Source organism: Notolepis coatsorum (genome assembly GCF_963971535.1).
Source record: "Notolepis coatsorum genome assembly, chromosome: 2".
Taxonomy (NCBI): Eukaryota; Metazoa; Chordata; class Actinopteri; order Aulopiformes; family Paralepididae; genus Notolepis; species Notolepis coatsorum.
This window is the reverse complement of record NC_140166.1, coordinates 179353965-179377601: the sequence shown is the minus strand read 5'-3', so window position 1 is coordinate 179377601 and position 23637 is coordinate 179353965. Positions and strand designations below refer to the sequence as shown.

General features: G+C 44.4%; 2 protein-coding genes across 2 annotated transcripts in view; one reads left to right on the top strand and one right to left on the bottom strand.

The window, feature by feature from the left end:
- scfd2 (sec1 family domain containing 2) overlaps positions 1 to 12769 on the top strand; it is a 325751-nt gene extending 312982 nt beyond the window's left edge. The window contains exons 8-9 of the mRNA XM_084307430.1: positions 5867 to 5986; positions 11431 to 12769. Coding sequence (XP_084163556.1) covers positions 5867 to 5986; positions 11431 to 11523 — 213 coding nt within the window. The 3' untranslated portion in view covers positions 11524 to 12769. The remainder of the gene's footprint in view (positions 1 to 5866; positions 5987 to 11430) is intronic.
- Positions 12770 to 14810: 2041 nt separating this feature from the next.
- Positions 14811 to 17419, bottom strand: rasl11b (RAS-like, family 11, member B). The gene is made up of 4 exons (XM_084307628.1): positions 17140 to 17419; positions 16922 to 16978; positions 16735 to 16811; positions 14811 to 16076 (listed from the first exon to the last, which is right to left on the bottom strand). Exons 1-4 carry the CDS (start codon positions 17252 to 17254, stop codon positions 15585 to 15587), a joined length of 741 nt encoding a protein of 246 aa, XP_084163754.1. The 5' UTR covers positions 17255 to 17419; the 3' UTR covers positions 14811 to 15584.
- Positions 17420 to 23637: the final 6218 nt, after the last annotated feature.

Below are 23637 nucleotides of genomic sequence, written 5' to 3'. Positions count from 1 at the left end.
TAGATATTATACTATATACATTTTAAATAACAAAGATGGCTATGTACAGTTCCAAAAAAAGTGTGTGTAATGTGTAATGTGCAGATTTTTTTGCAGTGCAAAATGCAATACAGTTGTCGGCCGCAACAGTGTTTCTCAAGTGTAGGGGGGGTCAATGGGCAATGTGGCCACAACAGTGGTCTGAACTGAACAATGGGCTTGTCAGCTTAGTTGTCATGAGTCAGCAGTCTCTCAAAAAGTAAAGTCCTTTTGTAGAGTCACTCAAAATCAGCAACGTTACAGCAAACGCAATCATTTGACATATCTGTGAAATAAACATAGAATTATATAGAAAGTAAATAGACAATATTTGGAAGATCCATCTCGACACGTTCCGTTTGGCATAAGCGTCAAATGGCATCCGTACTGTGCTGTGCGCAAGAGTATTCTACGCACCAAACTGCGCTGTCCATGGTTCTGAAACAACAACTTATCTCCTGTCCTCTCCACTCCCCTCCTCTGCTTAGCGCAGAAAATGTTGCTATACGGGACATGGGAAGTCCCGTATGGGACAAACCAATACCACAGGACAGATGGCACAACCCTACTCTTCCTCAAAGGGAGTGGGTGGGCAGCATCTTCAAACGCAGGCTGTCAATGTCCTCAGGCTCACGGAGATCAACTGACCTCCTGATCTGATATATTCTTCTTTTTCCCGCTTGGCCTCACATCTCATCTCACCTCTACACCCTTACTGTCTCCCAGTCCCTCCCTCCCTAGCTATCCCATGGTTATATACACATGGAACAGACACTTGGATCTGTGGTGTGGGTGTGTACCCATCTGGTTGAAGAAGCATATACTTGCACATGGTGATGCTGTGTGTGTGTGTGTGTGTGTGTGTGTGTGTGTGTGTGTGTGTGTGTGTGTGTGTGTGTGTGTGTGTGTGTGTGTGTGTGTGTGTGTGTGTGTGTGTGTGTGTGTGTGTGTGTGTGTGTGTGTGTGTGTGTGTGTGTGTGTGTGTGTGTGTGTGTGTGTGTGTGTGTGTGTGTGTGTGTGTGTGTGTAGTGTTCTGCGACGCTAAGTGCTTCTCTGTAAGTGCAGCAGGACCCGTGCTCAGGCATAAACACCTGTGGACACACGCGCAGTCGCACACCATGACCACTGTTTCAGTTTTAACACACAATCGGCACAGAAATTATTGCAAATGTTTGTACAAAACCATACTATCACAGACATACTTTTTATTATCTGTATTTATCTACATCTACATCTGTTTACAAATATATCTGCATATATTCATGTTTATATAACTGTATACATATCTGTTTATACTATATCTATATCTGTATATATCCCAGATTAGCATATTTACTCAGTAGCTTTGTTATATTTATTCCATTTAATCACTTGTTACATTTTATAATGTTAACACACTTTACTGTTACATTGCACTCTTTTTAGATGCAAACTTGTTTTTTTGTTGTACTGTATGATGACAATATATTTGAATCTAATCTAAAAATATACAAACAGTGATAGTGAACAGTCTACGTCATTTATAAGCTACGGTTACTTATTTTTGCCTCCTCCAGTGAAACACATGTTGAACCAGGCTTTGACACACACAGCCACTGCCTGCTGCTTCCACACGTGGATGGACACCCTGTCTCTGACCCGCCCCCCTGCCGCTCTGATTGCTTGGTTGGCATTGACAGCCCAGACCACTCCGTCCCCGGGCCAATAGCGCAAAGCCATTACCGCCCGGCAGCCTATCACACACAGCAGGGGCAGTGCAGCCCTGACTCATCCTCATGTTCAACATCCCTGAGCGCTTGTGTAATGTCGATTGTAGTAGCAGTGTGCCTGTGGGTTTGTCCTCGTGTGAGCAGGCGTGGGGGGCGTGTGCATATGTGCAAGTCCACATGGAAACGTTACTAGGAGGGTGACACGGTGGTTTTCCCTGTTGCCTCACAGCTGTTGGAACCCCCGGCAGGGTTTCCTCCCATGTAAGGATAAAAGACACGCTAGGTACCTACTCCTGCCGTCGCTCTTGACCAAGGCACTGTCATTACAACTGGACCGACTGTGCTGTTGTAGCACCTGTGTCACTAACAGTAACAGCTGGTCGCCACGGGCACAGTTCTAGATTCGAATGAGGAGAGGAGTAATATGCACAATTGAAAGAATAGTAGACCAGAGACAGAGTTAACAATGACCGGTTTATTAACTAAAAGCGCGCTAGCTAGACATACAGGCATACAGACGTAAAGTGCTAGTTGTTTGAAGTATCCCTTTTAGATTCTTTCAGTAACCTCTCCTTTAAGGAGGGTTGGTTTGATATCAAGTCCTAGATTGATTGGATCAACACGTTAGGTTTGGTTCAGACGTCTCTGAGGTTATCTCTAGCTAAAAGCTAGGTTCAAGGTTGGATATTGGATGTATCCTTTTATCATCAGTAAACTCTATCAGTTTATCATTAGTAAACACTATATCAGTTTATCATTTCAATAGGTAAATGTTTAAACATATTCATTTAAACCTTTAAATGTGCAGGGAATGCAAATACCTTATTAGGTGAAATGCTCCTTTAAACTCTTCCTTTGAAGGTGTAACACAACAAAAGTACCAATAGGAATATTCCAGGTTATGGGAATGCAAATACCTTATTAGGTGAAATTACCCTTTAAACCATCTTTCTTTACAGGAGAACCATCAGTGATTCAACTATAATCAATGTCATCAATGGGATTCAAGTATCTTATTGGGTATATTGACCCTTTAACTCGTCCTCTTTACAAGAGAACATCAGTAGTTCAGGTATCTTACTGGGCGTATTTACCCTTTAAGTCTCCCTTCTTACAGGAGAAATGTCAATGGTTCAAGTATCTTACCAGTGGTTCAAGTATCTTACCGGGTGTATTTACCCTTTAAGTCTCCCTTCTTATAGGAGAAATATCAGTAGTCATATATCAAATTAAATCAAATCAAATACAAAACACAATATCAAAATAACAAAAGGTGAACAGGGTCGAAGCCCTTGGAATGTCCTTGTATTCTCGTTCAATCAGTTCGTGTATCAGAAAAGGATATAGGTCAGTTCAATCCGTGGAAGTTCTTATGATTCAAGTTCAATCAGTTCAATCCTACCGGACTGTTGAGGCAACAGGAGTTGAGCAACAGGGGTATTCACATCAGGCTGGCATTAGCCTTGAGCTATATCAGAGGTTCAGTGGGTTGGCTCGCCATCTTGTATTGGTCCGGCACACCGCCTCGTCCCGCGTGGGCACACGTGGTGATGGGTGGTCTGGACAACTGCTCCCAGGGTGGAACGGGGTGCTGGGAAAACCTAAAAACCTGGCCTGCTTGCAAGCAGGCATTCAGAAAATAAAAGATATTTACCATCTTTTATCGCTTCATCATCCTTTCATTGCTTTCAGAATGAATAATCAATCAGGCTACTTTTAGCTATGCTAAGCTAAAGTAGGCTATCTTATCACAGCACGTGGGAATGTCCGTCTGTCCCATGCTAAGTTAGGCTAAAGTGCGCTAGCATATGGGACATTCCTCACGTTATATATTAAACTCTCAAAAACAGTCAAAATGTATAGACCATGTTCTTATCGTACAGCATATCAATACAATTATAAGTACTTCTGAAATGATTCCTTCCTAGTTTTCATTTAACCAAACTGAGCCTGGAGCTTCGCTAGCATGACTCAGAATGAGGCTACGTTAATTAGCTTAACGTTATTAGCTTGTAGCATGAAGCTAACCATTTTGCATATTTGACAAATGAACAGCACAATGTTGATGAAACTCACCAAAACCGCAGGTTACTTTAACTGCAACGCTTCTTCGGTTTTGCAACTGGGGGATTTTTTTTTTTATAACTGTTTGATAACTGTTTTTATCATGCTATTTCATCTCGGCAGCAGCAACGTTCAACTGCGTATTCTCCGTGGATGTGTGTGTCTCATCTGCGTGGTAGCAGACTCACCTGCCGTAAGGCAAGGCGTGGCTGTCGTGATATCTATCTCGCGTCATGAAGTAAATTAAAGGGCAGTGCTGTAATTCAAAGGACTTGGTACCCAATAATATTAACTACTTATGTTCTTACATAATAGCAATAACTATTTATGTTCTTATTCAATGGCATTAACTATTTATGTCCCTATGACTAAATAGTTATGAATCTGAAACCTGGGTTACACTGTGACTTCCACTGCTCCTTAGTTGTTAGGATGGGTTGACATGCAGAGAACACATTTCCCCAAGGGGACTAATAAAGTCTAACTTAAATTTCAACTTAAACAAACGATGAGGTGGGAGTGAGATGACGCCAGATGTAGAGTCCATTTCTCATCACTCACGCCACACCGCAGGCGTCCAGCTGTGACCCGGACACAAGTCACACATTGAAAGATAATAGTAGGAGGATGGAGGGTAAGTCAACCCTCCACGGAGGTAAGGAACCTGGGCGTAATACTGGACTCAGCCCTCTCATTTCAGCCACACGTAAAGTCTGTCACCAGGTCTGCCTTCTTCCACCTCAGAAGCATCCCCTGCCTTCGCCCCTCACTCTCCGACTCCTCAGCGGAAACACTTATCCATGCCTTCGTCACTTCCCGCCTCTACTATTGCAACGGAATCCTTTTTGGTGCCTCCAAGAAGGTTCTGGAACATTTGCAATATGTCCAAATCTCAGCTGCGAGGTTCCTCACACGCACCAAACCCTGGCAGCACATCACCCCCACTCTGCAAAAACTCACGGCCTCCGCTCCTCCAACTCCAACCTCCTCACCATCCCCCGCACCAGGCGTTCCACACTGGGAGACAGAGCCTTCTCCGTAGCTTCCCCCAGGCTGTGGAACTCCCTCTCCCCTTCCATCCGAGGCTCCGACACCATCAACCTTTTCAAGACCCACCTAAAAAAAAGAAACTGTTCACACTTGCCTTCGCGCAACACAGTGCTCCCATATAGCCCACCCCCTTTACCCCCTTCACCCCACCCCCCCCCCTCGACTCTTTTTTTAAACTACCGATCCTGTTTTGTTTTAGTTTATTTTGGTGTTTCTGTTTCTTGTAAATGGACTGCACCTTGCTTCCTTTTAATTATTTCATTTAATTTTCTTGTTGTTACTATATATATATTTTTTTATTATTATCTTTTTCCCCCTTCTTTTTCCGTTTTTCTCCCCTCCCAATGTTAGTCGTTATGCCAATTCCCAATCCCCTTCCTGGTCGTTGCGCACTCTACCCCCTACCGTCGGTCCGGGAGGGTGGAGACTATCACATGCTTCCTCCGACACATGCTTCCTCCAGCCCATCAGCGTGTGTGGTGTTCAAAGCGAATGTCGTTAAAACGCCGCCCCCCTCTTTTATGCATTCATGATGACATAATACCTATTATATACCTTTGATTTGGAAACAGTAGCGTGTCCAGGCGAGAAACGCAAACGACTTTAGCAAAATTCACATAGTGCTCCATGACTCAGTTTTCGGGAATTAGCCCGGATCACTCTGAAACTATACAATATTCACCACGGGATAACGTGCAAACGTATACATGAACAAATTTACTCTTTTTTGCATGTTGGACGAGAGATAGTGACTGTCTAATGAGCCGTAGTATTGTCTCCATAGCTATAATATAGAATATAGATATAGCTCTGCAAACATTGTGACGCACAGTGAAAATGCCTATCTTTTAGCGTGGCCCAGTGAGAATGGGATGAGGATAATAGCTGGCAGTGAATGAGTTAATGTGGGTCTGTCAGTGTGCAGTCGATTCTCATGAACCATTCAGTCACATAGAATCCGACTGTACAACTCGGAACTACTGGAAAAGATACATTCAGTAATTTCCTCTGCTTCTTTCTTCCAGGTGAATCGGCCTCACCCCAGCGACCACCCGCTGCTCTTCCTCTTCCTGGTGGGCGGGGTCACGCCCTCAGAGCTCCGCTTGATCAAAGAGATAGTCTCCGCTCACAAACCAGGCACCCAGGTGAATGACCAATAGTAATGATGTGTAGTTTTTTACATAACTATGGCGTGTTCCCTGCTTGCGTATGCATTCTTTCGACAAAGGTTTGATTTTTCTATCCACCACTTGTGTATTCTGTGATCCCCCACCCAATAAGAAATGTACAAAGCAAAAGAATTATAATAAGGCGGCTGGGTGGCGTAGCGGAGATTGCGCCAATGAAAGATACTCCGGTATCGAATCCCAGTCTCAGCATTGCCTTCGGCTTGGGCCGGCCGTCGTACTGGCTCATTTGGCAGAGTCAGCGGGTGGAAGTCGATGGGTGGGGATTAGACGTTGTGGACAGCAATATTGAGAGGGGACACTATTAACTGTTTCACCGCTGAACAGCACGCTGGGTATAGCTCACTAGCTAGCCAGGTAGCATAACAGTCTGTTAACAGCTGGGAGAACAGAAAAGAAAGATGAATGCTTTTGTTCCCGAAATATGCTAGCTCCGTCTGTTAGCGTTAGCTGTTAGCAATGACAGCAGCCAGTGAGCTCGCTTGATTATCTCACGTTCATTATTAAGTAAAAACAAAACCATACCTTAGTTTGGAAATTCCGACATTTCAAGCATCAACAATGTAACTTTCTCCTACAAAACTACAAAGACTTCTGCCAAGGCCTAACAATCTGTTTGCCATTACTTTCACATGCAAAATCTTACTGGGTAGATGACAAGAGTTGCCGATATTGCCAGTCTCAACAGACCCAGGCTATAAAAATGGATTGAAGTGAACTGACCTGAACCACCCACCGCGGTGAGAGCAATATAAAGACATCAGAGAGCTTGGGGATGAGATGCCAGATGCTGCTAAGGCCTATCATATTAACGTGTGCAGTCTCCAGCACATAGTGTGTCTGGTTATGTAATGTTCAGGGATGGAATTCACATGGACTTCTTGTATTTATTATACCCTGGCATACAAGCTGAAGTTGACTCTTAGAAAATAAGGACACCCGAACACTGTCGACATCTGTTCCCATATTATTTAATGCCACGTTACAGTCTTGGACCTTCTTCAGGTCATCATTATTGTCAATGAAAAATTTGTATCACTTCGTAGTTTTTCAACCTCAATCCTATCATTCTGTTGTGAGGAGGACATGTGATAATCTGACATGTAACTCACCAACGTGTTCAGTGTCTCGGAGGCTCAGGCGCTTCGCACCCCGAGACACTCCTCTGGGTGACGTCACTGAAAGGAGAGTAGACCTCTAGAAAACTGCAGACACTATTTCCTCAACTATTTCTTTGCTCCTGTTAATCTCATCTCATAACTTATTAAACTCTCCTATTCTTTTATTTATTTTTTTTTATCTTTTTCCCCATCCTTTTTCCTCCGATTTTCTCGCCAGTCGTTATGCCAATTCCCAATCCCCTTCCTGGTCGCTGCGCACTTACCCCCCACAGTCGGTCTGGGAGAGTGGAGGCTATCACGTGCTTCCTCCGACACACGTCTAGCCAATCAACCGCTTCTTTTCACCTGGCAGCGCGGACTCTCACTGAGAGGGTGTAACGTGTGGAAGGATCACACTACCCCCCTTAGATCCTAACCGCGCTGAGCAGGCGCCCCGACCGAACTGTAGGAGTTCAGTTCAGTTCAGTTCAGAGTTTTTTTATTTGCCACATGGAATCATACAATCATAGTTTCTTCATTACACAATCATAAATAGTCATTCCATGGACAAAAGGAGCAGGAAGAAGAATAAATCTTATAGTTACCTGCCCCTTATTCGCAGGAGTCGCTGTTTACAACGACCCGGACCCACCCCGCCAGCTTTCCCACCCTCTAATACTGCCAATTGTATTAGTGTGAACGGCCAGCCAAGCTGGTGACAACGCCGGAGCTGTGAGCTGGATTCGAGCAGGCGAATCCAGCGTCTCCGGTGTTGGTGACGAACGCAATCTCCGCTACACCACCTGACCGCTAAACTCTCCTATTCTAATGTAATATTAAATATGAATTCATATTTGTATTTATTTATTTTATTTCACAATTTCATTCGGGTGCGAGGGAGGGAATGTTAATTCCCTCTGTGCCAAGGGGACCTTGTCAATGATGATAGAATTAGTTGTGAAGTGTATAAAGTGGATCTCTAGGGTGATGGAAGGGAGGGGTCTGTAAAACAGAACTTGCACAGTATGTAGTTGGAGTCAAGATCTCCCGTTATCTTGCCAACTCGTTGATGGTGTTTGATCATTTTGATTCATGGAAGTGATGACAGCCTGCTTTACTTCACCCAGAGCTATTTCTTACCAATAGTGGTAATAGATTAGCCTCACAAGCCAGACAAATCTTGCATGATTTCACATATGGCTCTGGCTCCACCACTGCACATGTCTCATACAAGACTATTATTCAGATGTGTAAGGCTTTGTCTGCACGTACAGGTATTTGGATATTTTGGTAATCATAGTATTTTCTCTGCGTTTTGGCCTCCCGCCAGCCTCCTAACAGAAAACTGAGTTTTAGGTCACAGAAAACTGAGCTTGTCAAAAACACTCTCCAGGATGGAGATTTTTTTTACTCTGTTTTTCCTGTATACGTGTGGACGGGTGAAATACTGTAGAGCTAAAACTGAGCTTTTGGAAAACGCTCATGACCAACGGCCCCTGTCCACATGCATACGGATATTTTTGAAAACTGAGTATTTTCTCTGCAATCAGGAGAGAGCTCCCTGAAGCGTGCCATCAGGTTCGTTGATGTGAGAAATTTTCGAAAATACCGTTGGTGTGGACAGGGGAAAACGATTTAAACAGAGGGGTAAAAAATTCCTTTTTAGATATATCTGTAACTTTGATGACCATAGGATGTTAAAAGTTAAAAGAAACAATTGTACGAACTGCGACAAATCTTGTCGGTTGCTTTGAGTGCCGTTTCATATGCAACTAGCACACAGTCACATGCAAAACATGTTGTTAAATGTTGTGTGTGTGCATGCGCGCGTGTGTGTTAGAGACAGAGAGAGAGATCAGTCTATGAACTGTATAATCTGGGGCTGTGTTAATAAAAGGTTGTGGAGGCGGGAGGCCAAACAGAATGAAAGGCCTGGTCGGGATCAAAGCATGGCATCTGTAATCAGAAGGAGAAGCTTGTATAAAATCCTCTGGCAGCCCACACACAAACTGACCTCAGCACGCTCACTCCGACCTCAGCTCACAGGCACACACCCGGCACACCCCAAAGAGCTCTATATATCTGGCATATAGCCTGGTTACTGTGAGGAGCAGATGGGTGGGGTTGTCATGTGTTGGCCATGCTGCAAAGTCAAAAAGCACTTTATCTTTCAAAATCTATATCGTTCTCACCTTTATATGGGGTTAGGGTTAGGCACGATTTCAGTAAGGTTAAGGTAAGGGTTAATGTAACTGCTAGGTTCCTAAAACAACTTTTTAGGTGCAAATTATTATGATGAGTTGAGTTCCAGCATCCACTTGGGCTTGGGCCATCCTCTAACGTGGCTCTATTCTATAGGTTTCTTAAAGGAACACGCCAACATAGAGTTCCATCCTAGAGGCAAATCTTTCCTGTGACAAAATGGCATCCAATGTAATAAAAAAAGTCAACCAACGAACTAGATTCTTGTACCGGATCTCCTCTCTGGTAAACAAGAATACCCTGAAGACTCTGGCAGGAGCACTCATTCAAGGGTACTACGACTATGCTTGCACCTCATGGTACCAAAGCACCTCAAAGGCGCTAAAAACAAGATTACAAACATCACAAAACAAACTAGTCAGACTACTACTTGACCTTACCCCTAGAACCCACCTCACCCCTGCACACTTTGACAACCTAGGATGGCTTAGAATAGACGACAGAGTACAGCAACTTGCAATGGGCCTGGTCTACAAGATACACTATATGACTAAGGTACCCATGTACATGTCAAAATACTTCCCAAAGGTCAGTGAATACCACGACCACAACACCAGAGGAAGCTCAACAAATCATGTTAAACCCAGATTCGGCTCAAACAAGGGACTAAACACGTTTCGCAATTATGCCACATCAATGTGGAACGCCCTACCCAAAGCTGTAAAGGAATGTGAATCCCTACCCACATTCAAAACCTCTCTTAAAGAGCACCTACGGGAGGCTGCAATTCGAAACTGGCCACTGTAAATGTCCAAACCCCCCACCCCCTCCTAATAGACAGTCTCCTCCCCATCATATGTATATACTCTGTCAGGATCTATGAGTAACAGTACTGTATATTTGAATACCGTATATGTCACAAATGTATCAGTACTAAATACCTATATGTCCCTATGCCATAAATGTCATGTATGTTGAGTATGTCATAAATGTCAATATGAATTGAAAATGGGGGACCCTGATGTAAACAAGACGAAAGTCTTTCTCAGGTCTGCATCCCCTTAACAATTGTGTGTATTGAGCCGTACTGTATTGTACCCATTCTGCAATCTGTTAAATAAAGTTTTCATTCATTCATTCATTCATTCATTCATTCATTCATTCATTCATTCATTCATTCATTCATTCAACATTACGGGAAATGCGCTTACCATCTTCTCCAGAGTCAGACAAGAAGATAGATACCAATTTGCTCTCTGTGCGTTCAGTAGCAAGCTATCCGGCTGCTATCCTAGCTTAGCACAAATGAATGGAAGCAGATACGGACCAGCTAGCCTAACTGTTGGCCAAAAACACCTCTCCCTGAGTTTTAAGCTAGGCTAGTGGTCCGTATCTGCTTCAATTAATTTGTGCTTTCTACTGAACACAGTACACACAGAAAGGAAATTGGTATCTATCTTCTTGTCTGACTCTGGAGAGGACGGTAAGCACATTTCCCATAATGTTGGCATGTTCCTTTAAACCTTTTTGGGAAATTAGCTTACGGTCTTCTCCAGAGAGAGACAAGAAGATAGATACCAGTTTCCTCTCTGTGCGTTCAGTAGAAAGCTATCTGGCTGCATGTTAGTCTAGCTTAGCACAATGAATGGAAGCGGACATGGCCGGTTAGCCTTCGGGAGAGGTGTTAGTTGGACAATGCCTAGGCTAACCGGCCATGTCCGCTTCCATTCATTATGCTAAGCTAGGCTAACGTGCAGCCAGATAACTTTCTACTGAACGCACAGAGAGAAAACTGGTATCTATCTTCTTGTCTCTCTCTGGAGAAGACGGTAAGCTAATTTCCCAAAATGTTGGCGTGTTCTTTTAAGTACAGTACTTGAGTAAAAAATACTTAGTTACTTTCCACCACTGCTATTTGGCACATGATTCCTGTATATCCTGTCCCAATATGAATTTCCATATGAATTAATATGGGCATTAATTGTGTGTGTGTCTGTGTGTGTGTGCGCGCGCGGGTGTGTGTGAGTGTGAGTGTGTGTGTGTCTGTGTGCGTGTGTGCGTGTGTGTGTGTCGTTTCTTCTGCTGTGCTGTGTGTTCCAGGTACTGGTCCTGTCAACCAGACTGCTGAGACCCACCGACGTCCCAGAGCTCCTCTTCACCACACAGAGGCTGGTGCCCGACATCGGTGTCTGAGCAGGACACATGGGAACACACACACACACACACCACGGCACTCTGAGGACCTGAGAATGTGTCAGTTGTGAGATGATTATAGCAAGGGCATGGGATAAAGGGAATCCCAGGAATGGTGGCTAACGTGGGAGGTTTATAAATGATCGTAGGATTCTCTTAATGTTTCAGAAACATTCCTTTGTGTACTTCGTGGGGGACTTCGTGTTTTAGATTTTGGGGGGGGGACTGTCTGCCGAATACTACTGTAAAGTAAATGTATAAAAGCTAATTTGGGGTTATTCTCGTTGTGTAGAAAATCGAATCCTTTGTATTTGCATGCAGATCCCTTTCCCAACATAGCCAGTCAAAAAGAAAAAGTCACACGTTTCTCTGTATGCACTGTTTGCAATAAACATTAATACAATGAATGAAATTAATTAATTGTGAGACAGACATCCATGTGTGTGTATGTGTGGGGGGGGGATCATGTTAGCTAATAGCCTGTGAGGAGTGAGACTGACTCCTCCTGACTTGTTAGCTTGTTTTAATGGCGATGGGCTAATGGCCCAATCATGTGTGTTGAGCTCATTTACAAGTGAGGGTGTGAAGACGGGAATTCTGATGTTGAAGTGTGATGTCTGAGGAGGGGCTGAGTGATACTGACACCATGTTACCATTATTTTAGCAGGTATTGCCATTGCAATATCATGTTTATGGTCTACATTTCCTTTTTTCCCAATGTAGTTTAAAACAGTTTCAGTAGAATATTGTGGGAATACATCTCCCTTTGGATTTACCAGTGGTGACTAATTCCCTTGTGTTGTATGGACCTAGTATGTCTAGGTGTGTGAGTGAAGGGAGTCTGCCAGACTCTTTCTGACTGTTTCATTTATCATGTACACCTCCGGTCAATGGTCTCTAACTACAAACCCTCAAGACCCCTACACTCTGCATCTTCTGGCCGTCTCAGACCCACTCCTATCCAAGCTCCGGGAGGGTCATCACGGAGAAGCCGCCTATTCTCAGTCCTTGCCCCACAATGGTGGAACGAACTGCCCACCACACAGCCGAAACCCATCCAATCTTTCGCCGTCGACTAAAGACGCACTTCTTCAACCATTATCTGAAATGAAAAAAATTAATTTTTAAATCTAACCCTAACTAACCTTACTGTCATGCACTTGTCCTATACTAACTTACACTGTAGCACTCAACACTTTGATGAACATTGTTACTCAGCTGATAGAGTTGTGCCCTTCCTGATGACTTGTAAGTCGCTTTGAATAAAAGTGTCAGCTAAATGACTAAATGTAAATGTAAATCTTTAAATCATGTTTGGAAAATGCCCAAATTGGAGTCTTCTCGATATGGATATTGCATATTATATGAATCTGATGTCAGCCCCAGTGTGAACCACCAGCAGTGTAGAGAATACACACTCTCTCTCTGTCAGGGTCCATTCACACCGCTGTCTCACATGGAGACCACCCGGGGAGAGTAGAATAATTAACAAGCGCGTTTCACCGCTGTCTGCTGTAGCCACTCGCTTGCACCTAGAAGTCACACGAAGCCGTCGGCGGCAGCACCCACACTCCGTGTGCTCTTCCATAGCTTACATCACCCGGCTAGAACTCGTGTTTTACACCCACCTATTATGCTCCCAACAATAGATTGATCCAGAGGAAGGTGTGGCTCAAATTTGCATCAAGACTCACTGCTTTTCAAGTGTTGCCTGAGAAGCTAAAGAGTGCATGAGAGTAAAGAAATAATAAAAACATTCTTTTGATATATTTTTTATATGATCAATCCAAGTCTTCCTCTTTGGACCTTGTTTTTATTGCCTTGTGTAGAACAGGCTCTGATTAACACAATGGCGCCCGACCACGGAGATCTCCGTGTTTCGATTCCACCCGTTGTGGACAGAAGCACGGATATATCCGTGGCAAGTTGTTATTGCTTTTATTCCATTTTAATAACCTATTCAAGGTCGCCAAGCGCGCACTGCAGATTTACCTTACTCTTTGAAATCGTCCAACGTGCAATACCGGCCAGATCCTCTTAGGGGCGCTATCGCGATAATAGAGTGTTCCCTGTGGCAGAAGTTGTCTTTTTTGTTTTTGGATCTCTAATGTAGTTTTCTACTCATCTGAAGCGATATTGTCTGTTGCACAGGATACGTTTTGAATTGCGGATTTCACTATGCAATAAGGGGATTTATCATCAGCCAATAATATCAATAATAAGAAACAACGTCCCCCGCCCCCCCCCCCCCCCCTTTCATGCATACATGCTTGAGGATCGTGCCGACCATATGCAGTTTGAGTTTTAACTAGCATCTGTATAACGGAAATGCCATTAGATATAACGTTAGCAGCTATTAGCCCTTTATCTAGCCTTCCAGAAAATATACTAGACCAAATCCTGTATAACGCTTATATTCACGGCGCTATAAAATGAGAACGTATTAATAAATAAAAAAATCTTGAAGGGACGGTTTATGGACTCAATTGACAATGAGAATGGACAGATAGCAATACTATAAAGTATAGATTTAGCTGTACAAACAGCCCCACGTCTGTTTACATTTTCCGGTCCTCTAGAGATTTATTAGACGCATCCCAATGGCCCCGAATGTGTCAAGTTCAACTCTGCTATATGGGTTGTACATAAACAAACCTCTGTCATGTCTTTCTGCTATGGGAGAGCCAACATAAACATACTACACTTGCACTCTCATCAATTGCTTCGTATGATTGTGTTCTACCGCCTACTGGGAGCCCGTTCTTCTCAGAATTTCCCCTGCGGAGATAAATTGCTTTACTTAGTCCCCCCTTTTCAGGACTAATTAATCAGTTTCCCATCACACTTCATTAGAGGGTAATCAATAAGTCAGACGACCAGCTCTTGTTTACTAATAGAAGGCAATATCTCACACTAGTGGTCTTTATCCTCTTCTTCTGGGAGTCATTAACCTCCCGTTTATGGCATGTATAAAGTTACTACAGTGAGTGTTATGGAATGTCCTGTGCTATAATGAGTAGAAACAAGAACCGCCGCCTACTTGGTCCAGTCTTGCCAAGGTGCGTGAAAGAAATGTCCCCACACTTTAAAATCCATTTAGTACTTAATTATCCAAGTGTGCAGTACTGCATGAAATCATTTTCATAGAAAATAAAATGTGCATATGGATCGCTGAACGGCAGTGCTGTTGTGTCCACAAGACATCTGAACATGGTCAGCTCCAGTCTTGTATAAATGTGAAATATATTCAAACCCAAAAAAATCAACACACCCAGACATAATGAAATTCACCATCTTTTATTTTGAAAATGTGAAAGTCAAGTGAAATCGGAACAAATAAATAACAGTAGGCCCTTGTGGGCTATTCTTTTTTTTATTTTATAAAGTGCAGTAACAATACCCCACACATGCTACATGCAGTGTCTTCTGCGCACTGCCCCCTCTCCCTCAAGTCATCGCTCCCCATCATACAGAATGACAGTCTTGGCTGCTGTACAAGGACTGTACTGCAGTTATTGACCAAACGGGAAACGCAGACTTCTGGCTTTTTTCCCCCCATCTTCCAATGCCAACCGCTCTGTGCTGACCTGCAGAGCGGAAGTCTGAATAAAGAAATGTCATAACAGGCGCCAGCTCAACATAAAGTAGCATCGTCCTTCAGAGCTGCTGCTGCCAGAAGTTGTTTTTAATAGTCTTTCAGAGTTCTTCTGCAGCATGCGTCTGCACTTCAGCCATGGCCAGACATTTTATTGTTTGTCTGTCTCCTTGGGCCTCCTCTGCACCTTCCCAAAGAGAAAATTACCTTGCAACTGCTTCCTCCTCACAACATCTGTCAGTGTCCCAGGTAGGACAGACAGGATGACACCAGTCCACACACAGGTCATGACCCTTTGTCAAGTCAAAGTTCATGTGTCACTGTAGGAACCTATACCATGGTGATTCACACCACATCTGCCTTCCTCCACAGAGGAAGGAGGCTCAGAGAGAGACAAATCATCTCCCGTCCTCCTCTTGCGTTTATTCTGCGGCCCACTCTGGACCATCTTCAAGTTACCCCGTCCTCAAACGGAGGTCACCGTTCTGACCTTGGCGGACAGGGCTTGCTTGAAGCGTCTCTTCAGGTCTTGCATGTTGGGAGACTTGGGCCTGGGAATGAGCGGCGAGCGCCTCTTCTCTGCGACCACGCCGGCAGGGGCGTGGGAGGCGGGGTGGGGCTGCTGCTTGGCCAGCTGGCAGCAGAGCCTGTGGAAGGCCCCGTGCACCTGGCTGTAGTCCTCGCTGGCGGAGACCTCGTAGAAGGAGCACCCCAGGGTCGCGGCCAGCGAGGGGCCCTGCTGGGCGTCCACGCGCCTCATGTGCAGCAGGTCGGACTTGTTGCCCAGCAGGATGACGGGAGGCACGTTGGCGCCGCCAGTGCGGATGACCAGTTGGTGCAACTGGTCAATCAGGTCAAAGCTGCGCCGGTCGGTCACAGAGTACACCAGCACCACGGCGTCCGCCCATTTGATGGAGCAGGTCACGTGATCAGGGAGGCTTGTGGTGTTATCTGTCATCTAATAGGGGGAACAAAGGGGATTACGGTTAAAGCCACAGTCAAATAACGCTGCTTTAGATGTGTATATTCGCTTCTACTCTTATATAAACCCCACATTCCATCTCATCCTTCAAACTCTCCCCTCCGAACTTAATTCAAACCAGATTAGATATTTCCTACCATTATGCAACCGGTCTTCTCTTAATGACGGGAATGTTTTCCAGGGCAGACAGGAACTATAGGGTTTCTCCTCCACTGCTGAGTGAGTGAGAACAGTGAGGTGTAGGTGATTGAGGAGTCTAGAGTGGGGGTATCGTTTCACCACAGCCCCAGACATCCATTACTCTAAATGGGTAAATTAGACAGCCAGACTGAAGGACTCTGTACTTCTGTGAGAGAGAGAGAAAAAAAGCTCTGCGGCTTTGGCCCCATGCCCAGCCAGAGGAAGTTGGAGGGCAGCAGCCAGGATGGACATCTAATCTGTGACTATATGGTCTACGTTTGCTCGAACGCTAATCTCTTCATGTTATCCTTGTAGCCAACCGGATTTCCAGTCAAAGCCTAATCATACAGCTCTCAAACAGCCGTCTCGAAATTAATTCAACCCCCTCCACAATGTCCTCATTTCAATATAAACCCTGGCAGAAAAATAAATAGGCTTTGTGTAGAGAACGTACCTCGACACCGGGGGTATCCTGGACTTGAAGGGCCACCTGATCTCCCTCCACCTGGACTTCTCTTGAATATAGATTACCTGTTGGCAAGACAAAACATATATTTAACACCATATCATCAAGTAAGAGTAAAAAGGGGGAAAACAGTAATATTTGTCCAGATGTAGTGGTTTAATGGGTCGTAACTCACCAGCATTTCTCTCGTAGTCTCCAATGAAGCGTCTCGTTAGGAATCTCACTACGAGCGCTAAAAGGAAAAAAACAAGGAAAAACAAAATTAGTCTTCAGATAAGCACATTTCGGTCACGTCTCGCAGCCTGTGCGTTTCGTGACTACAACACTCATATTGTTTGTTTGAGGGTTTTTAACCAAAATGACACGGACTGTTATTATGGTCATCGATCTTACCTGTTTTGCCAACTCCGCTCCCTCCGATCACGGCTATCTTGATAGCCCGGTTAGAGGGGAGGTAGTCCGGCGCGGCGCACTCGGCTATGGTGGTCATGTTCTGGATCAGACGCATTTTGAAGCCCGATGTTTTATTCCGTGAAAAAGAGGAGAATCTGTTTGAAGGCACTTGAGCAAAGTCAAAAGCCGAATATAGCAAATTCTCAAAGTAAAGTCTTCTTCAGAGTGTGTGAATGAAGCGAAGTTAATAATCCTGTATCGCTTGAAAGAAGATGCAGTATGGAGCGGCAGGAGAGTCGTACTGCTGAGAGAGAGCGCACCGGCTTTTATACCCGCGGCGCGCTGCCCGGCTCTGGTTGGCTGCTGGCGGAGCCGCGGCCGCGCGTGTCTCCCTACACGTGTACTGCAGCCCAAGTGGTCCCAGCGACAGGTGGGGATGAATGATGAAACATGCTTTCCTTCCAAATATCCCATTTAAAGGATGTTACTGCTAGTAATTATACTAAGAATATGTTTCTTTTTCCTTTTTTTTGTTACTATTCTAAATACTGTTTTACCCTTAATGAAATCAATCACTAATGACCTGAAACTAGTCTAAGACCATAATTAATATGCCATTATACTGTGCATGCTGGGGATTTATATGTATGTTAAACTGATACAGTAAGATTTATATGTACTGTATACTTATAATTTATACTGTAACATAAGTCTACCTCACTTTATGAACACAGTTCAGGGGTGGGGGGGGGTTCAAACGCCAGCTAATCGAGCCAGCTTACCCTCTCTCAGTCACGTCTTTCCCCAAGAAAGGGAAACCACTGATCAGGAAACAAAAATAGGAAAGGAAAGAGAAAGAAAGCAAACTGAGGGAAAACAATTAACTAATTTCCTTCAAAAGAAAATTAAGCACAACAAACGCAGTGGCCGTTAATTAAGATTGAAGGCAGTCAGCCAGGATAGCTTGGAGCATATTTACAAATACATTGTAATAAATTGATCAGTATCATAAATGAATCAGCATGATGGCAACAATGTCATGTGAGACATTATATCAACATTATACTAGCTAAGCTTAAAGGAACACGCCGACTTTGGGGGAAATTAGCTTATTTGCCATCTCCTGGATAGACAAGCAGATACATACCCTTTTCTTCTCTGCATTAGGCTTAGGGAACAGCCTTTTTTTTTTTATCAACAGGGCTTTTGAGGCGATGAAATCACTGCGCCCAGGCAGCAGTGGTTAGGCAAAAAATAGTTCAGAGTATATATCTGCTTAGAAAAAAAATTCTTAAAAAAAATCTCCACGTGGTAAATGCACAGGTCACAACATGTTTACAGGGACGTTTTGGAGTTGTATTTGGAGTGTATTTCGTGACTGTTGGGAACTAGGCCACTGGCACACCAGTGAATGACGCTAAGCTAGGCTAAAAGTGCGGCTGTTCCCTAAGCCTATAATGCTAAAGTTATTCCAAGCAATCATTTCACATTGAGGTGTCGCTGTAAACACAGTTCAGATATTTGGAGAGATATTTAGCCCCTTTCCCAGTAATTTCTTGCAATCTCAAGATTCATACCTGCAGTATGTATGTGCATTGAGTAACTGAGAGCTCATGGTGAAAATGCTCATGGTGAGCGCTGAGCGCATTCTTTAATCACTTAACGTTCTGCTGACAAGATGTAAGAGCGTCCATGTAGGATACATTGTTTCCGTATACTGAGCCTAGTCAGAAAGTGCTCAGCAACACCCTTGAGTGAGCGGAACTGAGCACCCTGTTATGTGGGTTTTTCATTCTTAGCAAAGCTGAGCCGCTCAGTTACTCAAACTGTTATTCAGTTATTCAAACAATGTGTTACTATTACTGGTGCATTCTGGTCAGATTGAATGATTTTCTTTATATAAAAAAGATAGAAGAAAAGAGAGTCTTGAAAAAAATGGGGGTCTTATAATCAAGGTCAATATGGTGTATTATAATCAGGTTAAGAGGCTAAGTGAACCCTGTATCAATACTTAAATAATGATGAAGATAGTTGAGCTTGATACTCCAAGCAAACCTCATTTACCCAGAGTGAAAGTATCACACAGTAAGTGTGGCTACAGTATAATGTTGAGAAAGGAGAGGTGCGATTTCAAACTGTGCTGAGTATTAGTTTGAATGTGGTGTAAACGGCTCATTAGCCATTACCCTAATAACCACTGCAGATTCATGGTGTATAGTTTGATTACAAATAAATAAATAAATAATAATAATAATCTGCACAATAATAATGGATTAAGAGAGGAAGGGGCCCCACACAGGCTTCTTATAGGCCCCAGCATTTTGTGCTACTCCCCTGTATTCATCTACTGGGGCCTTATAGTGTTGAGTTACGGATTGGGATATGTTCAGACTTGCCCTTAAATTGTGAACTTTCCACACAGGGGGTTAATGCTCTCTGATGTTCTACAAATGTACCCCCCCACCCCCAGCACCCCAGACCTCATGCAACATGCATGCCAGGTGTGAAAGTATTTACAGCCCCCTTTGTTTAGAGCCATGTTTATGCACATCTTTTGAAACAAACAAATAGCTACACTAGTTCAGCCATCGGTGAACATCAGCACATGAATTAAACCGCTCTCTTCGTTTTAAAACGAAGGGACTTGTCACAAGCCTATGTGTCTGCTTCGTCTCCATGCTGTCTTAAATGCTTATGTGCTTAAAGAACTGTTTGAGATTAAAAACCTTTTTGTTGATACGCAACGTGTCAAAACAATTCGGTTACTAACTAACCCACTTCTGTTTTAACCTCCTTGTCCCACTTTTCATTTACCCCCATCCCCACCCTCTCACCCCAACGGGTCCTCCTCTCCCTCTCTCTACTCCATCTTTCATCTGCGTTCATGTGTCTGCCCCCTGAGGTATTTTGGCAGCCAGTCGTTGCGTGATTATGGTCTGGTATGTATTTTGATAAGAGCCCTGATGACAAGCGGCAGCGCTGAAATATGAAATTAATGCCTAGGATTCATCAGCAGACATCCCTGCTAAGTGTATCCCCCTCCCCCCAACACAACACACACACACATACACACATAAATCCACACACACTCGTACACATGCTGCACACGCAGCTCTCTCACCACATCACAGTCAGGCACAACAGCTCCACCCCACCCATCTGAACCCCCCCCCCCCCGACAACAGAGCTGCACCCTGGGATAGATGAGGGACGTACATGCCTGTGTGAGCTGGATGGAGCCTCGTTAGTACTGAGTCAACAGCTTCTGTCTCGACACGATAACATTTAAATTGCGCTCACAGTGGGCGACACGTGCACACCACAGGGCACCTTATTGTATGGAAACACATTTCAATACAACTCCCTTCTTCCGTAAATGACGTTGAGGTTGAAAAGCGGTGGACAAACGAATGCTATGGCAGCCCTACGTTGTAAGGGCACAGGGAGGGGAGATAATCGTAGCAGCCAGTTGGCTGATGATGATGCAGCCAATGCGTGGAGTCATGCGTACAGTGTGTTGTGGTGTAGGCCGTAATAAGTGGCGTTGGTGTCGCTAGTCCATTAGTCTAATGAAGGGATAATCATGTTTGCTCATTAACTAACGTTAACATATAACAGACCCAGGTGTCTGAAACAATGCGAGTCATTCACACCACAGGTGTGCCACCCCATCAGCATACAGACACTAATTGGTGCGTGTCGCTGGTTCTGTTCTGTAGTGTTTGAAAGATTTCAGTTCATCTTGGTTGGTCGGGCATCAGTGGCTTGGGAGGTCGAGCGGTCGTCTGGTAATCGGAAGGTTCCCGGTTCGATTCCGGCTCCCCCCGGCAGCGTGTCGAAGTGTCCCTAAGCAAGACACTTAACCCCTAACTGCAGGTTGGCACCTCGCATGATCGCCTCTGCCGCCCGTGTGTGAATGTGTGAGTGAATGGGTGAACGTGAGGCATAAGTTATAAAGCGCTTTGGATAAAAACACTATATAAATGCAGTCCATTTAGTTTACTTGCATCTCATTCTGCAGTGTAGTAGCCTAACTTATCTCAGGTTCATTGTTGTGCTGCTGTCTCCTCAGTGGTCTTCCTTTAAAGTACCGTGGGCTTCACTTTCCCTGAGGGGTGAGTGGAGGTCAATTAAAATACCTGTGAGTGAGTTCAGTGAGTTCAGTGAGTGAGTGAGTGAGTGAGTGAGTGAGTGAGTGAGTGAGTGAGTGAGTGAGTGAGTGCAAAGAATTATAACCAGAGAATCAACATTGAATGGACAGAACACAGAGTGAGATGGGGAATGGGGTGTCACTTACACCAGGGTGACAATAGATGGTTAGAGAGGGTAGAAAAGGGGATAATCTCTATTTGGGGTGTGTGGGGCTATTGTGGGGAGGGGAACATTCATTGAAAAAGGTGGAATGTCGAGTTAATTGGTAGTTGGTGAAGGGATAGGGGGGGCAGGTGAAATGTGTGGGGTATCCTCAATAGGATGTCCTTGTTGACACAGAGGTGAAGATTGATTTCCCGAGGTGGGGAATGGAAGTGCTCCAACTCTTTACTGCAGAGCTCAGGAGAGGCCTGCAGCTGACACACGCCCTCTGGGTCTCAGACCACAATAGACAGGTTATTAGGAAGAACAGAGAAACTAGGGGCAATTTGAGGCTTCCCCCCGGGGCGTACCTGTCAGGCCTCGGTTATATGTTTATATGTATCCTGATAGATGTTGACCATTCTCATATTGGCTTTCATTGTTTCCGATTGTCCTTATTGTAATTGTGTTATTTGGCACTGATCTCTGTCCTCATACGGCGTTAGTCCTCATAGTGCGTTAGTTGATTTTAGTGCCATGCTAATACTCCACAGAATTGCTCACCGGCTGAACCGTTGTAAATGTTGAAGGTAATTGACAGAAGCAAAGAAACAAACAGGAACCATGTTAGATAATCTAGCGCGCTGCGGCTTCTGCCATAACTCTTATTTGTTTGATAAAGAACACGATGACAGCCATTAACGGTCTGTCCCTTTGATCCTCATGCCCTTTATGAGTCACGGAATCCGATACCTGACTGACTGTACTTAATTTCTGTTTACGATTTCTCGATGAATAAAAAAAAATGTGGTAACAGTCAAAAGAAGGAATTTTCTTTTTGTTTATATCGCCACAGGCATTTGCATTCTCAATGACCAATGGGAATTCCATTCACCCGGTACAGAAGAAAAAGCAGCTCTTGAACCCAGACAAAGGAAGAGAGGTTGTTTTTTTTCGTATTGAAATGTAAACATTCCCGACATGTCGGGGCTATTTGCATACCTCTGCATGTCAACAGAGGCAGGGGGAGCGGAGGAGGGGGGATTGGTGGTGGGTGGATTGGTGGTGGGGATTGGTGGTGGGTGGATTGGTGGTGGGAGTTTGAATGACAACAAATGGTGCACCTCTCTCCCAAAGGCTTTTTCTCTGTCAAGTGAGCCGCCAAATGACTTCTAAAAAAAACTTTTAAAAAAAACACGATGGAAAATATTTGCATCAGGATTTTCCATCTCCGTTTCACGCTCCTGTTCTTCTGCTTACATTCCAGATGCTGATCTCTGCCGTAAGATTGGGGTAATTGGCTGGCTCCCCCTCTGGCAGCTAGGATGTTTTGAAGGTTGGCACGTGCGTACGTGCAGGTATATGTGTGTGTGTGTGTGTGTGTGTGTGTGTGTGTGTGTGTGTGTGTGTGTGTGTGTGTGTGTGTGTGTGTGTGTGTGTGTGTGTGTGTGTGTGTGTGTGTGTGTGTGCTTAGAAAGGGGGGGGGGTCGCAATCATTGTGTGGGTGTTTTTGCATGGTGTCCATGTGACCATGTAAGACTCTAAACACCAGGATTAGGCTGTTTTCACTGATTGACAGGTGCTTGTTTTTGCTGTTCACATGATAAAAGCTGTGAGCGAAAGTCAACTGAGAAAACACTGAAAGAAAAAGCATAAGCTATGTTTTCACGGTTCATTCGGACGAGCTAAGTTAATCACAAGGGGAGTGGATCTCTGGATACCTCACCTCTAAGACAAGGCACTTAGTTTAATTTATAGGGATCCTTTTATGTTTCTGCACTACTGGCTAGACAGTCCGTGAAATGTACGCATGCATGCACGCACGTGCATAATCCGGACGTATGCACACAATTTAACCTAATGGCTCTGCACTACTGGCCAGACAAACATTGAGCTGTAGACACACGCATGCAGGAACGCACACACGTGCATGACTGGATGCACGCACAACACTTTAATTTAGCAAGACTGCGGTTTTGATATCAGTTGACATGGGAGGTGGTTTGCGCCGCAGCGCAAGGAGATCACAAGGCCGCTGGGAGTGTGACGGACTATGGAGTGTGGCGGAAACACACACTTTCAGTTAGAGACTCGGTTCTGATACCAATTAACATGGGAGTTCGGCTGTAATAAGATCACGATACCACGAGAGATTGAGACACAGGGTTCAGGATCACGTTGGGACACAGGGTTCAGGATCACGTC

Excerpts from the sequence above, each read along its gene's own strand:
- rasl11b (XM_084307628.1), bottom strand. The coding sequence starts at position 17,254 with ATGCGTCTGATCCAGAACATGACCACCATAGCCGAGTGCGCCGCGCCG. Across the intron at positions 16,979-17,139 it reads GAGCGGAGTTGGCAAAACAG|CGCTCGTAGTGAGATTCCTA; the intron begins GTAAGATCGATG and ends TTTTCCTTTTAG. Across the intron at positions 16,812-16,921 it reads AGACTACGAGAGAAATGCTG|GTAATCTATATTCAAGAGAA; the intron begins GTGAGTTACGAC and ends TCTTGCCAACAG.